The 13879-nt window shown below is 41.5% G+C and overlaps 1 protein-coding gene across 1 annotated transcript in view; it reads left to right on the forward strand.

The window, feature by feature from the left end:
* Cmtm4 (CKLF like MARVEL transmembrane domain containing 4) overlaps positions 1 to 13879 on the forward strand; it is a 58454-nt gene that overhangs the window by 37047 nt on the left and 7528 nt on the right. The window contains exons 2-3 of the mRNA XM_047527874.1: positions 8775 to 8951; positions 12814 to 12912. Coding sequence (XP_047383830.1) covers positions 8775 to 8951; positions 12814 to 12912 — 276 coding nt within the window. The remainder of the gene's footprint in view (positions 1 to 8774; positions 8952 to 12813; positions 12913 to 13879) is intronic.

The raw sequence follows: 13879 nt of genomic DNA on the forward strand, positions 1-13879 counted from the left end.
TTCCTGGACACCAAGGCCCTGGCATCTCATTAGTTATTTGATTTTGTGTGTATAACAGAGCTTATAGGTTGGCTGGTTTGGAACTGAGACCCAAGCACAGCAAGCCTCCAAGTGCCACAGAGCAATCAGGATCACAGAAGCTGTTGTCCCACCTCGCCTCCAATTTGTCTGGTGCTTGACCAACCTCCATTCAGGATTCTGAGGTGTACCCCAAGTGGGAGCCCAAAGGAAGCCATGCTGCCAGAAGAAGAGGGGAGCAGATAAAGAGCTTGCTTCTACCTCACTTGAGCAGACATCTGGGCTCTGTGGCCTGTGTATCAAAGGAAGGGGGACACATTTGCTCTCTGCAGTTTGTTCACTGCTGCCTCCCTAGAGTTAGAGTAGTACCTGACCCACAGTAAATGATCATTTAATTTTAGCTAAATAAAGGGATGATACTCACTTAAATATTACTTTGAGACTTTTTAAAATTTAAAGACAAATGCCCTACAAATCTAAGGAATTTTTGAGGATGTAGTGTCTTGGAGCCAATGGGGGGACTAACATTCCTTAAGATATTATGTGGAAAACTCCAGATTTAGTAGGTATTCCCAGATTGGGGAAGGCCCCATCTCTGTATCAGTCAGGATGAGCTAGATTGTGCTGCAGTAACAGCAGACCAAGTTTGTTCCATGCATCCTTACTTTGGGACTCAGATTGGTAGAACAACTACCAAATCTTGTTCCTGGAAGAGGAAAATCTCATTGGCAATAAACTCTTGCCTGAAAGTGATACACAACTTATTAGCTAAAATTATTCCCATGGTCCCATGCTACTTCAGGGAAGGTAAGAAGAGGCATCTCATGTGCTAGAATCATCAAATATTTGATAATGAGCACTAAGGACATCTACAGCTATCATGACAGACTGGAATTCATTTTACATAGTAGTGATTATTTCTCAGTGTGATGTTGTTATGAAACATGACCCTAGATATATTTTCAGTAGAAAGTTTGTTTTGTGGAATGCTGGGAGACTTACCTGCTAATGTCACACAGTACCCTTCAGACTTGTGTTGCTGCAGACATTTCAAATAGGTAGTCATTTTAGCATTTGGTGGTTTTTAAGGCTTCTCAAGTAGTTCAGGATTTAACAATGTGTACTAAATTGCTGCTATTTTTGTAGGTACATAAATTTTAAACTGTGCTTCATCTGATCCTTTGATAAATTGTTGATTCTGACCGATCTTTGGAGCTGTCTTCCAAGATATTAAGGGCACTGCTCCTTCCTGGGTGTCTTTGTCAGCATGTTCAGGAGCGAGACTCTTACTGTGTACCTGCTTTATCAGCTTGTAGTTTGTTGGTGGCCAGGAAATAAGTTTGCATGCCATGAAAGAGACTTTGGAATGATGAACTCTTGAGATAAAGAAATGGAATCAACATAGACTTGCAGGGTGGCTTTCATTTTCCATGAACATTTTTAATTTCATTGTAAAATATTCATGAATAAATTCAAAACAGATAGGGATTGATTCTTAGAGGTCACTGACATTTAACTCATAATAATGGATATTTCAAAAGTGTTCATAATGGAACATTTAATTTTTTCTGGTTAAAACACACACTTTTTATATGTAGAAATCTTAGATAATAAAAGAAGTCTACAAAAATAAAACCACCTATCCTACGTGGTTGTAGATGAATCCACTGTTAATAGTTTACTGTAGAATCTTCCTGAATTTATATACATGTGATAATATATATATAGCTGGTTATACATGCATTTATATTTCTAATACATTATTTAATATATGCAAGTGTATATCTTTCTTAATATAATCACACACTACAGGAGTGTTTAAAATAAAAAAGAAAATGTCCCTGATTCCCCTGCACCCTAGTCAATTCTAACCCATAGAGGTCTCCACTTTTTAAGTTTTTAATGTAAATGCTTCAACACGCATAAATATGTTTTTGTGAACACAAATAACCTCAGGCTTTTTGTGCCTCACCACAAATGGGGTCACTAGAGGCCTAATGTTCTGCACTCTGTTCTCTAAGTTCCCTGGATGTCTTTCCTCACCACCACACATAAGCCCACCTGTTTCTCTGCCTCACTTCTCACTGTTTGTAGATGTGTTTGTCACTTAATTAACCCCCACTGTCCTGCCGGACACTTACACAGTTTTGACAAGGATCTCAAGATTGCTCTTATGCTGAACCAGTCTGTATGCTAGATCTCTCTGTTGGTGTAGGGGTGGCCTGCTTGATCACCAGTACAATATACCACTGTATGTTTTTATGAGTCTGTTAGGTGACAGTGATATCCCAGTTTGCATTTCTTTTGTTGAGTGTGTGTCCATGTGTTTATTTATCGTTTGCCTTTCACCCCCTGCCCTGGTCTGGAGCATTGCTGGCTGCCATGGCGAGGGCTAAAGGCACAAAGTTAAATTGCTCATGGCTCCTAAATGCTGCTCTCAGAAGTAACAAATGTTTTACCCACTCATGTTTCATTGTCCAAACCCAGAAGTAGATCCAAGTTTTGTGGGGAGGGGATCTTGAGACTCATAAAGATTTTTGAGGGCCACTTTAAAGAAAAATATATATAATTACAATAAAACTAGGTACAATAGTAAATATTTATTTAGAATAAGATGCACACTAAATTATGAATTTAGAAGGCATTTTTTTCTGTTTTTGTTTTGGCCTCCACTAAAATGGATCCTTCCTATTGTTTTTGAACTTCAGTGTGATCAGTTATTCTGAAAAAGTATTGAAAATCACTGAAATTTAGATTTATTAACAAGAATCTCTAAGATTCTAGTTGGCAGTACATTATTGTACAATCAGTATTCTCTTCTAAGGGGCATAGCTCAGTGGTCTAGTGCTTGCCTAGCATGTGTGAGGCCCTGGTTCAATCCCTAGCACGTGCCCCCTCCCCCAGAGCTCTTCTACATACATTGACTTATTGATGAATATGTGTAGGAGTTTGTCACCAGAACACTTGTTTCTTCAGGCTGTTTCAGTAAGTTGCAGGCAGTTTTTGTGTGCCACTCTAGTTGGAACTATAAGACTTTGTCAGTTCGAAATTTGTCAGAAATACCAAAATTTAGTATGAATCATTGAGATATGCAAAACTGCAGCCTCCCATGTGTCTACTTGCTATCTGTTCTGCACTATGCTATAGGTTTGTACCCTACAAACCCTGGAATGAGTTCAATTTCATGCGATTTCCACCATGACAAGGAGAAAAGGTAGAGTGTGTTCATGGTTGGAGATGTGGCATCACTGAGTATATATCCCTGATAAGGCACAGCTTCCATAGAGGCACTGGTGACAATAGGATTCTCCACTTGCAGTTTATGAGTCTAATGAATTTCCCACAGGTGAGCTTCTGGGTCCTCATGTTTCAAACCCCACTGTTCTCCACTGTTCACAGACTATTCTAGTTGGGCATTGTGGGGTGTGTTTATCTCATGAATTTGGGGACCTGTCCCTTTGTTACAATGTCAGGTCAGTCAGTGCAGTGGATGTTGAAGTCTATATGGAAGCCATTCTTAACCTAGGAGGACAATAGGAACTTAACCATATGTGTGAATTTCAGCTAACCCCAAATTTAATGTTTCCCTCACTCAACTTCCAGTTAGCAGGATCCCCAAAATGCCCTGGCACAAAGAGCTGTGATGGAGGAAGTTGGAATGGAAGGAGGCAGTGAATGGTCTTAGCTAATTGTAGTTAATATAACTTGCTTTTTTAGGTTTTACGAAAAGAGAACCCTGTGAACACACTGCTGGAGCCAATGCAAGGGAGGGGTTCTGAAGCATGAGCTTCATCTTCTAGAGAAAATCTGCCCCTGGAAAATCCTGCAGCACAAATCTGCAACCCCTCTATGTGCCTGGTAGGGGAGACTTGGGTGTGTTGGTGCACAGTACTGTTGACATCACAGTCTCCAGAAAGGCCTTAGCAGTTTACACCCAGATCAGTGGTAAACTCAGGCTTTATGAACATTTACAAAGTATTGTAAGAAAATCACCTGCCTGCCCTCCCCTTTCCCTCCTTTCTTCCTTTTTCATGTTGCCAATCTTAATTAGCCACAGTCATGTAAATCTGACAACCTTATAATGCCAGTTTATTTATCAGCTATGAAAATACTCTAGGTCACCTGTGTAAGAACTACACAGAAAAAGCTCTCCAGGGTACCCATGACCTCCTGATTAGCAAATACCTTAGTGTTCCCATATTTATATCTTGTTAAACATCTTTATACAAATTTTTACACTTGACATTTGTGTATTGCAAAGTTGCTAGAAGTTAGGTCTTTGATTCCTCTGTCACTACAAGTTGTTGGTGGCCCAGTCTGACTTGGGCTGAGTCCTTGTCAGACAATAGATGGGCCTACTTCAGCAGTGATTATTAGAATTCATGATGCTGGAAGATGTTTTGATATTTTGCTGTGCCAAATATCAGGCAAAAAAATGTACTGCTTGTAATGGCTGAGTATTAGAAACCATCTAAACACCTATCACCAGGGGATTGATAGAATTATGGTATGTGTATAGATGTGTGTGTTTATGTATCTTTGTCCTATGTAGTCATTAAGAATAATGTGTATGTTTCTTTTTATGTGGAAATGCTTACAGATATTATTTAGAAGAAAAGACTAGAAAACAAGATGTATAATATTTTCTGATTTAAAAACTGTGTAGATTATAATTGTATTTCCTTATTTGATAGATAGCATGTTAACTGTTTTTATAGTTCTCTTTTGTATATTTTGATTTTGAACATAGTGACCATTTGAGGTATGCAAAGAAGGCAGCTATTATATTGTGGATGAGGAATTGATAAGAAAAATAACATAGTGAGGCAATAAGAACTAGAGAGAATGAGGATCAAATCTTGGCTGTGAAATCTTGGCATTCCCTCTTGCTGTCTGTGTCATAGGACCTCTGTTTCCTGGTCTTTAAAATGGGACTCATGTTACCTCATAGGTTTGTGTCAGGGACTAAATGGTAAAGAGTGAGAAATGGTAGCTAAACAGTGAGCAATAGGTACTTCTTATTGACATTAGTGGTTATAATATTAATGGTTATAATATTAAGCAGTTATCCATTACTGCTTACCTAATTACCCCAAAACTTAGTGGCTTAAATCCACAGAACTTTATTATCCTTTAGTTTCTGGGGGTCAGGAATTACAGAGTGGCTTTGCTCTGGTTCTCTTGTGGTTGTAGTCAGGCTGTTGTCTGGGGCTGTATCACCTAAAGCCCACCTGGGACAGGAGAACCTGCTTCCAAGACTGCTCATTCACATGGTTGTTGGCAGGTAGCTTTAGTTCTTTGACACTTAGACTCCAAGTGTCTTCATGACATAGCAGCTCATTTCCCCCAGAGTGAGTGATTCTAGATGACAGAGAGGAAAGAAGAAACCACAGTGACTTTTTGGCCTAAACTGTGAAGTTATTTCTGCAAGAGGGTCGGCCCTTTTCATTGTGTCACAGATATGAGACTTCTAGGGAGACTACTGGTTGGGCCAACTTGGACAGGCCCAGCTACCACACCCAGTTGGTAGCTGGCAAACTGAAATTGGAATTTAGGTGGTCTGGATAATTCTGTCATGAACATGTTGGAGTGCCACAGCGTTTAGCCCTCTTCTTTTCTGACTATACTCCCACTTTGGGTGCTCATCCCTTCTATCTCCCAATTCCCAGTTGCATCTTCATTCTAGTCTTTCCGCAGAACTCAAGGTTCACATATCTAACATCCAGCTCTGCTTGAAGCCTAATAGCTGTTTCAGTGTCAGCATGTCTCAAACTGAACTCCTGATCACCTCCCCAGACCTTCCTCCCTGCAGGCTTCCCCATCCCAATATGGCAATACCATTCTTCCAGTTGCTCAAGTAGAACCTTAGAATTACCAACCTTCCTCTTCCTCTCACATCCCATCATCTGTCAGCAGATCCTGTGGGCTCTGCCTTCAACATACACTCAGAATTCAACACTTCTCACCATTGGTGCTGATCACCTTCAGATGCCACCCTGATCCACCATCCTTTCCCCAGGGTATTGCAGAGGCCTTCCAGCTCTTCTCTAGCCTCTACCCTGGACCTCCCTCTGGTCTGTTCTCCCCATAGGAGCTGGTGGCCCTTTTAAGATCCAAATCAGATTGTGCCTCTAGTTCTTTCCTCACACTGAAAGCACGTAGGCTACAACACAGCCAGGTCTGCCCACATCTCTGGGCTCTGTGTAGCTGATCTCCCGTCCTACAAACCAGGACCTTACTACTGCCCCTGCCGCACCTGCCCTTCCAGCCAACCCGGCTTCCTGAGGCTTTCTCAGTCCCTTCTCAGCTAGACCTTCTAAGGTCGCAGGCCACTGTTTTTACACCCTGGCCCCACTTCACTTCACTGGCCTTCCCTACTTTTCTCTTTTGTTCTTATCATTGTCTAACTTACTTTATTTTTTATTTAATGAAAAAAAAGCTTATTCCTTACACTATGAGCTATCAAGCAGGGATTTTTATCATGTTCACTGCTAGAACAAGCAGCCTATAGGATTTGCATTTTCTTGAAACCATTTTTTAATATTTAAGAATTTAGGGGGCTGAGGTCATGGCTCAGTGGTAGAGTGCTTGCCTGGCATGTGTGAGGCACTGGGTTCGATCCTCAGCACCACAGAAAAAATAAATAAATAAAATAAAGGTATTGTGTCCATCTACAACTTAAAAAAAAAAAAGAAGAAGAAGAAGAATTTAGGTGTTACCTTTCCACACAAATATGGTTGAAATTAGCATACCAGAAACATTTGTAACTCATCAGTACAGTGTGTTATTTCTTGCCCAAGATTAGTAGATCCGATTACAGGGGTGGGGGAAAAAAGGATGTTTAGGAGTTTGCCTTATATGAACTAGTTCTTTTGTGTATTGATTGCAAGTTAGGCATGTAATTCAGATTGAGAATTAAAGGCTGTGGTCCTGTGGAGAATTATAAAGAGAGTCATTAGGAAAAGCACAAAGTATGTGCTTAGAGATCTCTGTCTTTTGTTTCATTTTCTAATGGATGACTAAAAATTGTGCATTTTTATTATGCACAAGATGATGTGAAATACATATACATTGTAGAGGGGTCCAACCAAGCCAATGAACATGTGCATCACCTCACTTCTTTTTTTCTAGTGAGACTTAAGCCCTACTCTCTGTCATTTCAAAATAAATTCATTGTTATAAAAACTATAGACCTTATATTGCACAATAGATCTCTTAAAATATTCCTTGCTAACTGAAATCTTGTAACCTTTGATCAACAAGATTTGTGTCTTTAATGTGTTAACTTGGACTGGAAAGGTGAGAAGACCACATAAAGTTAGCATGGATGTTTCCATGGTGGTAATAGCAGAACTCACCTTCCTTTCACACAGCAACCCTGACAGGTAGGTGTGGGGCTTTTCAACTCATTGTGTAAGTTACTGTGCTTGGTGCCTTAGGAAGGGACAGAGGTGGCCTGGCCTGCCCCACTCAGGATGCAGAGAGATGCATAGTGGTAGATGTAAAATGCTTTCCTGGGACAGAGTAGGATAACATGACATGTGGCAGGGAGAAACTCAGGGACAGCATGGGGAGGAGGTGGCATTGTGAGTGGAGCACTGGGAGGTGTGAGTGGAACTTGAGTAGGCAGGGAAGAGCCCTGGAACAACCTGTGTCTTGGCCGCTTTTCGTAGTTAATCTGGGGATCTTGTCAGAAAGCAGATTCTGACTCCGCAGGGCAAGGAAGGAAGGCAGAGCTTCTCCATTGCTCACACGGCCTCTGGAAGGCTAGGAGGCTGACCGTGGAGGACGTGTCTCTGGAGGATGTCAGGGCTGCCTGCATCAGCCTGTCTGCTTCTGCTGCCTTGAGCTGCAGGGTGGGGATTGGCCTGGACATGGTAATGTGACATGAGGTGGGCTGTGAGACAGTGGGGAACAGAGGTGAGGCCAGGAGCCCAAGGCCAATCTGGTGTTTATTGCTCAGGACTACTTGACCTCCATTGATCTTAGGGCCATTAGCTTAACCTTGAGGCCACCTCTTCTCCTGAACTCTACCTTTAAAAGTTCATTAGTAATTGCTGTTGATATCTGTTTGACTTCATGATTTTACATTCTTCAGACATATTGCCTAGAATGTTACTTTGGTCCTTTGGGAAGAAATTGTTTCTGTTAATGGTAGATTTTTAATTTTTTTAATAAGGTGCCACTCTCTTCTTGTGATATACTGTCACAAGCAAATGGGTTAATTTGGGGGACTCTTCTTTTTGGGGGCTTCTAATTGAGGAAGGAAGAGATTGTACCAATCACTCTTTTAAAACCAGTTAGTCTATGTGACTCCAACATGAATCACCAAGGTAGATGCAGATGGCACTGAATTCCGCCGTCTCAGTGTCGGCCATAACTGTGGTAGAGACCATAAATTGGAAACAGGCATAGGCAATACTGAAATTATGGTGGCAGAGGAAGAAATAATCATGGAGGTATTCCTTTCTGCTTCCTCCTTCCTCCCCAGGGCCAGTGACTCACACGGCGGCCACTCCTCACTGAACTGGTTTCAGGGTTGTGGTAGAGCCTTCACTATTTACATTAGGAATTCCAGCCTTTCATTCATCCCCCTCTACCTGTTTCTACCTAAGAACTGAAGTAGGTCATCCTGACAGTTACACTGCTGTCCCCAAAGGAAAACTCTGCAGCTGTACATAAATATGGCGGGCATGTATGTCCCCAGATGTGTACTAAATATACACATGCATGTATGTTTCCAATTTTCTTCCTAGATTTTGGCCCTAATTGCATTCATCTGTATCGAGACCATCATGGAGTGCTCCCCGTGTGAAGGCCTCTACTTTTTTGAGTTTGTAAGCTGTAGTGCATTTGTGGTGACTGGAGTCTTGCTGATTCTGTTCAGTCTCAACCTTCACATGAGGATCCCCCAGATCAACTGGAATCTGACAGTGAGTACAAGTTACCATTCTGACTGTGAAAGGATCAAATGTTGCTTGGCTCCAAGGGAAAGTTGGAATCTCTCCATGTCGTGTTTGGTTCGAGTTTGTTTTGATTCTTAAAAATTCTCTTATAACTCAACTGTGAAATTTTAAATTTCTTTACTGGGTTGAGTAAAAAAAAAAAATAAATTGAATCTTAACTAATGGTAGAAACATCATAACAAAATTATGTTGGTTCTTTTAAATTCGTCATTTCTATTTCATGGTAATCTGAGAAGAGTAGTTATACTGGTGTTTGCAGAATATGGGGAAGAAAATGGGATTAATACATTTGCATATTTTTCAGACTACACACAAAAGCCATTTATAAAAATATTGATTCTGGAAGAATTAAAAATATGAATGAAAATGCCACTAACATGTAAAGCGTAGGAATATAAGCAACTAGGAGGACTGGAGGGTTTGGTGGTTTGATCAGAATGTCTTGAGTGGATACATGTCCTCTCGTCTCCATAGTTTGAATTCTCAGCCCTGTTTGGACAGCCCTATCAGATGGCACAGGAAGCTGAGGGCAGGCCAGTCCCAAGCCACTTCTTCTAAACTGTGTTAGTTGTCCTTATTTGTCCTTAAACAAGATGGAATTTTAACATCATTTGGTTTTTCTTGATATTTCTTTGCAAATAAGCATGTGCAAGAGCTCAGGGGGAATCAGTGAGGGAGAAGCTCAGAAGCACAACCAGCCGCCTCATGCTTCTGTGCTTGTGAGAGAAGCCTGTGGGCTCACAGCTGCTAGGGGGTGAGGAGGGCACTGAAAAGCTCCTCCTCCCTGGGGGAGCGGGTCCAGAACCAAAGGAGAAGCCAGACATGGCTTCTCTGTCTCTCTCTGGCTGCTCCTTTCAGCAGTTGGGGGGGGGGGGGGGGGAAGCACAGTCCTGTGGGAGGAAGCCTGAGCTGTCACTATGCCTGGCAGGGCTGCTTGCATGGTGTCCCTGTGTGTGCAGATAGGAAGGTCTTCCTGACAGAATGCTCCCACAAACTCCTTTGAGGAGAAAAATGAAAGGAGAGTTACTGATCTAGAAAAGTCAATGTCAGTTGAAAACCCTACTGGTTTTGTCTTAGCATTGAACGCTGAAGAAAATGTGATGGTGTTTTAAATTTAACTTTGGTCTAAACCCAAAAGATAACTGGAAGTACTTTGTCTAAGGTTTTGTGAGAGGTTTTAACACCTCACCTATTTTTTCGATGAAGGTTGTGTTACCTATAAGAAAATGCTTACAGTTGTGACCTCAACCAATAGTGTAGTAGATAGAGAGCTTAAGAGAGCCTTGCAAACCTTTCCCAATTAATGCACACTCTGGGGACAAGGTCAAGGTGTCCATCTTGTTTGCTGGTATCCCAGTCGCCTGTTTTTTTCCAAGGTCCTCTCAGTAGGTGCTTTCTGAGGGTAGGCTGGACTGCAGAGCAGACGGCACCCTATAGAAGGACCTATTTGACAAAGAAACAGCTTCTGGGAAGGTTAAGATCAGAGAGGCTTTAAGCCAATGGACCTGGTCACATCAAGTCCAGAGTGGCTCTTAAGGCCTGTACATGAACCTGGGTTAATCACATGAGCCCTGTGTTAGTGAAGTCTCTCCACTGGTAAAGTGGAGATAATACTATTTTCCTTGCAGGGTTATTTTAAATATAAAATGAGAAAATGGGAATAAAGTCATATAGTAAGTTCTCAAACCAGTGGGGCTGCTGCCAGCTTGAGAATATTCTTCTTGTCTCAAATGTTATTGATGAACTACACAATTCTCCTTTAGACTTTATGCCCCTCCTTCCATTTTGTCAGTGTGTGTGATACCATTAATCTAAAGGGCTCAGCCCAGGAAAGCTGCTCAGCTCATGGCAGAGTCAGGAAGCAGAGAGAGAGAGAGAAGGGGCTGCAGGGAAGATGAATACTTACAGGACACACACCATGTCCCACCTGCCTTTAGTTGCCACCCAGTTAGTTCTTTCAAATTATTAATCCATTAAATGGATTAATCCACTGATTAGGTCACTGCTCTCTTAATGTAATCATTTTACTTCCCCGTTAATAGAGAGCTTTGGGGGGAACACCTCATATCCAAACTATAACAAGCTACATCATTATTTTTAATGACTACATTGTGTCATTATGGAAATTCTGTTTTATTTAGCACAATACCCTAAACTTGAGCATTTTGTTTGCTCCCCCCTTGTTTCATCTGGCCTGCTAAATAATGTGGTAGGGGATCATAGTAGGATATTGTCCTGTCTTTTTAAAACATCCTTTTTGAATTTTTTTACTGTAGTCCCTGATCATATTTATCTTTTCAGTCTCCATTTAATGTTAATTGTTATTGCTAAAACAAATTTAAAATCACTGGTACTCCTACAACTTTTACATTTTTCCCCTTAAATTTCCTAGACCTTTATCACATCTGTAGTTTTACATAGTCACCATTAGTGTAGATACTATTTTACTTGATGCTTGACTTCAACATTATGTCATAAAATATGTTCCCTTTCTGAATAATCTTTGTTTTGGGAAGTATGTTTTATATTCTTTTTAAACCACTACAGTACCTTAACCCAGAGCCAAGTATATCTAGACACTTTCTGCCTTGAATTTGTGAGAAATTTCCCTGGCTTCACAGATCACATCTGAACCCTCTCCTGCTGGCAGAAGTTCTGAACAGAGCCTCACAGTCCCTGCCTTGCAGTTTTGCCCCAGTCCATGCAGAAGCTTGGCAGGAGCACTCCAGGTGGAGTTTCTACTACCCAGACACAGCACTATTAAATTGGAACTTGCCTCTGTGCATATTTAAAAAGAGCAAGTGAATCTTGAAGTCAGGCCAGGCCAGATGAACCACCAGGTGTTGGTGTAGTCAACCGGCACTTAAGCAGTTTGGTTTTTTTCCAGAATTTTCTTCCCCTTTATAGATCACAGAGACCATACGGTGTGACCCAGGCTGTGGAGGCCTAATGCCAAAGTAATAACAGAAGTACCAGTAAACGTGTAAAGAACCCTACTGTGGGCCAGGTATTGTGCTTGGCTTGTCACCTACATAGTTCTGCTTGACCTCCAGAACAGCTCTGGGGGGAAGGGGCTGCTATTCCACATAATATACGTAGGAATAAAGCAGCTTATCTGAAGTTATAGTGTTGGTTAGATCCCAATCTGGCTGGAACTTTTAATCACTGTGTTATGGTCTTTCCATAAGTAAGACAGAAGTTAAATCTGTGAAACACTAGGTAAGTAACTTCATTTGCTTTTGCAAGAGGTTTAGGAGAAAATTCTCCAGTGACTTAGTGACATAGAGGTTTGAAAGACTATGTGAGAAAGTGTGTTCTCAATGTCTGAAAATAGTGTGCTTTAAAACTTACACATGGAGGCGGGGAATGCTGGGGACTGTACCAGTCTCAGTACATTTGAACCCTTGGGATACTTTGTTCATACCAAGACCATTGTGTGAGCATCTTTTTTAAAAGGATGACACTAGAGAGCTAAGGGTGTAGCTCAATGCTGGGGTGCTTATCTAGCACTTGCAAGCCTCTGGTTTCTATCCCCAGCACTGCAAGAAATTAGAAAGACACCAGAACACTAAACAGTAAATAGTGGCTGCTATTTAAGTCAAGAATTAGTGATGTGGTAGGTTAAAATGTGGGTTTTGTTGTGGTGGTTTGCCAAGTAACCATTAACCATGAACTGTTATTTTTGTCTTCCTTCGTATGACCAATAACTCTATGACATCAAGAGTGAGATTTGGGGCCATTGGAGGTTGCATGTTGTGCATCTCATTTTGAAAATTCTTCAGTTAATTTTCAAATTGTTCTTTTCAAATTATTTTATCTTTTTGTTTAGGATTTGGTCAACACTGGACTCAGCACTTTCTTTTTCTTTATTGCCTCAATTGTACTGGCTGCTTTAAACCACAAAACCGGAGCAGAAATTGCTGCTGTGGTAAGAGAACTTGGAGCATTAAAATGCAGGCTGACTTCATACCTCCGGTGACTTTCTGTCCTTTGTCCCCTGGCATGCATCCTACTGTTCATCATCCTTGAGTTTTTTCTTTACTGAGCGGGGAGGCCAATGTGGAGGGTAGGGAGATGTATGGGAGCTGCTCTCTCCCCAGGCTCTGAACTTCTGTGTTGCTGTTGATTCATAAAGAACATGTTTCATTTTTGAAGTTGGAGAGTTAAAAGGCTGCTCTCCCAGTGCCACTCATTAGATTCTCCAAGCCTTACCAGGTAATTAAAACCCCACTGTGTCTCACCTGGAGTTGCCTGGGTGAGAGGCAGCAGGTGGGGGTGTGACTTGGCATTCAACCCTGTGGCTTGATTTGAGGTTCACATGTGAGACTCTTAATATTCTTTTTACATCACATTTTGTCTATTTTATAGTCTCACATTTGAGACCAAAGGACATGAAGATACAAACAGTAATGCTTAAAGAAATATTCACAAGCCAGATGCAGTGCCTATAATCCCAGTGGCTCAGGAGGCTGAGGAAGGAGGATTGTGAGTTCAAAGCCAGCCTCAGCAACATTGAGGTGCTAAGCAACTCGGTGAGACCCTGTCTCTAAAAAAAATACAAAATCAGACTGGGGATGTGACTTAATGGTTGAATGTCCCTGAGTTCAGTCCCTAGTACCCACCCCCCAAAAAAAAGGTCCAAAATGTGTTTGGGGGTTACTAGAGTTTGAACTCAGGGATGCTTTACCACTGAGCTATATCCCCAGCCCTTTTCATTTTTTTTTTTTTTTTTTTGAGACAGGGCCTTGCTAAATTGCTGAGTCTGGCTTTGATTCGGGCAGGATTTTCTGTGGATCACATGAGTAGCACCTCCACCAAGTACGACAGCCACACATTGCACAGGGCTGAAGATGGAGTACAGCTAGAAGGGGCTGCATGTGCCTGGGGTCCCCATG

Source organism: Sciurus carolinensis, chromosome 16, assembly GCF_902686445.1.
Source record: "Sciurus carolinensis chromosome 16, mSciCar1.2, whole genome shotgun sequence".
Classification (NCBI taxonomy): Eukaryota; Metazoa; Chordata; class Mammalia; order Rodentia; family Sciuridae; genus Sciurus; species Sciurus carolinensis.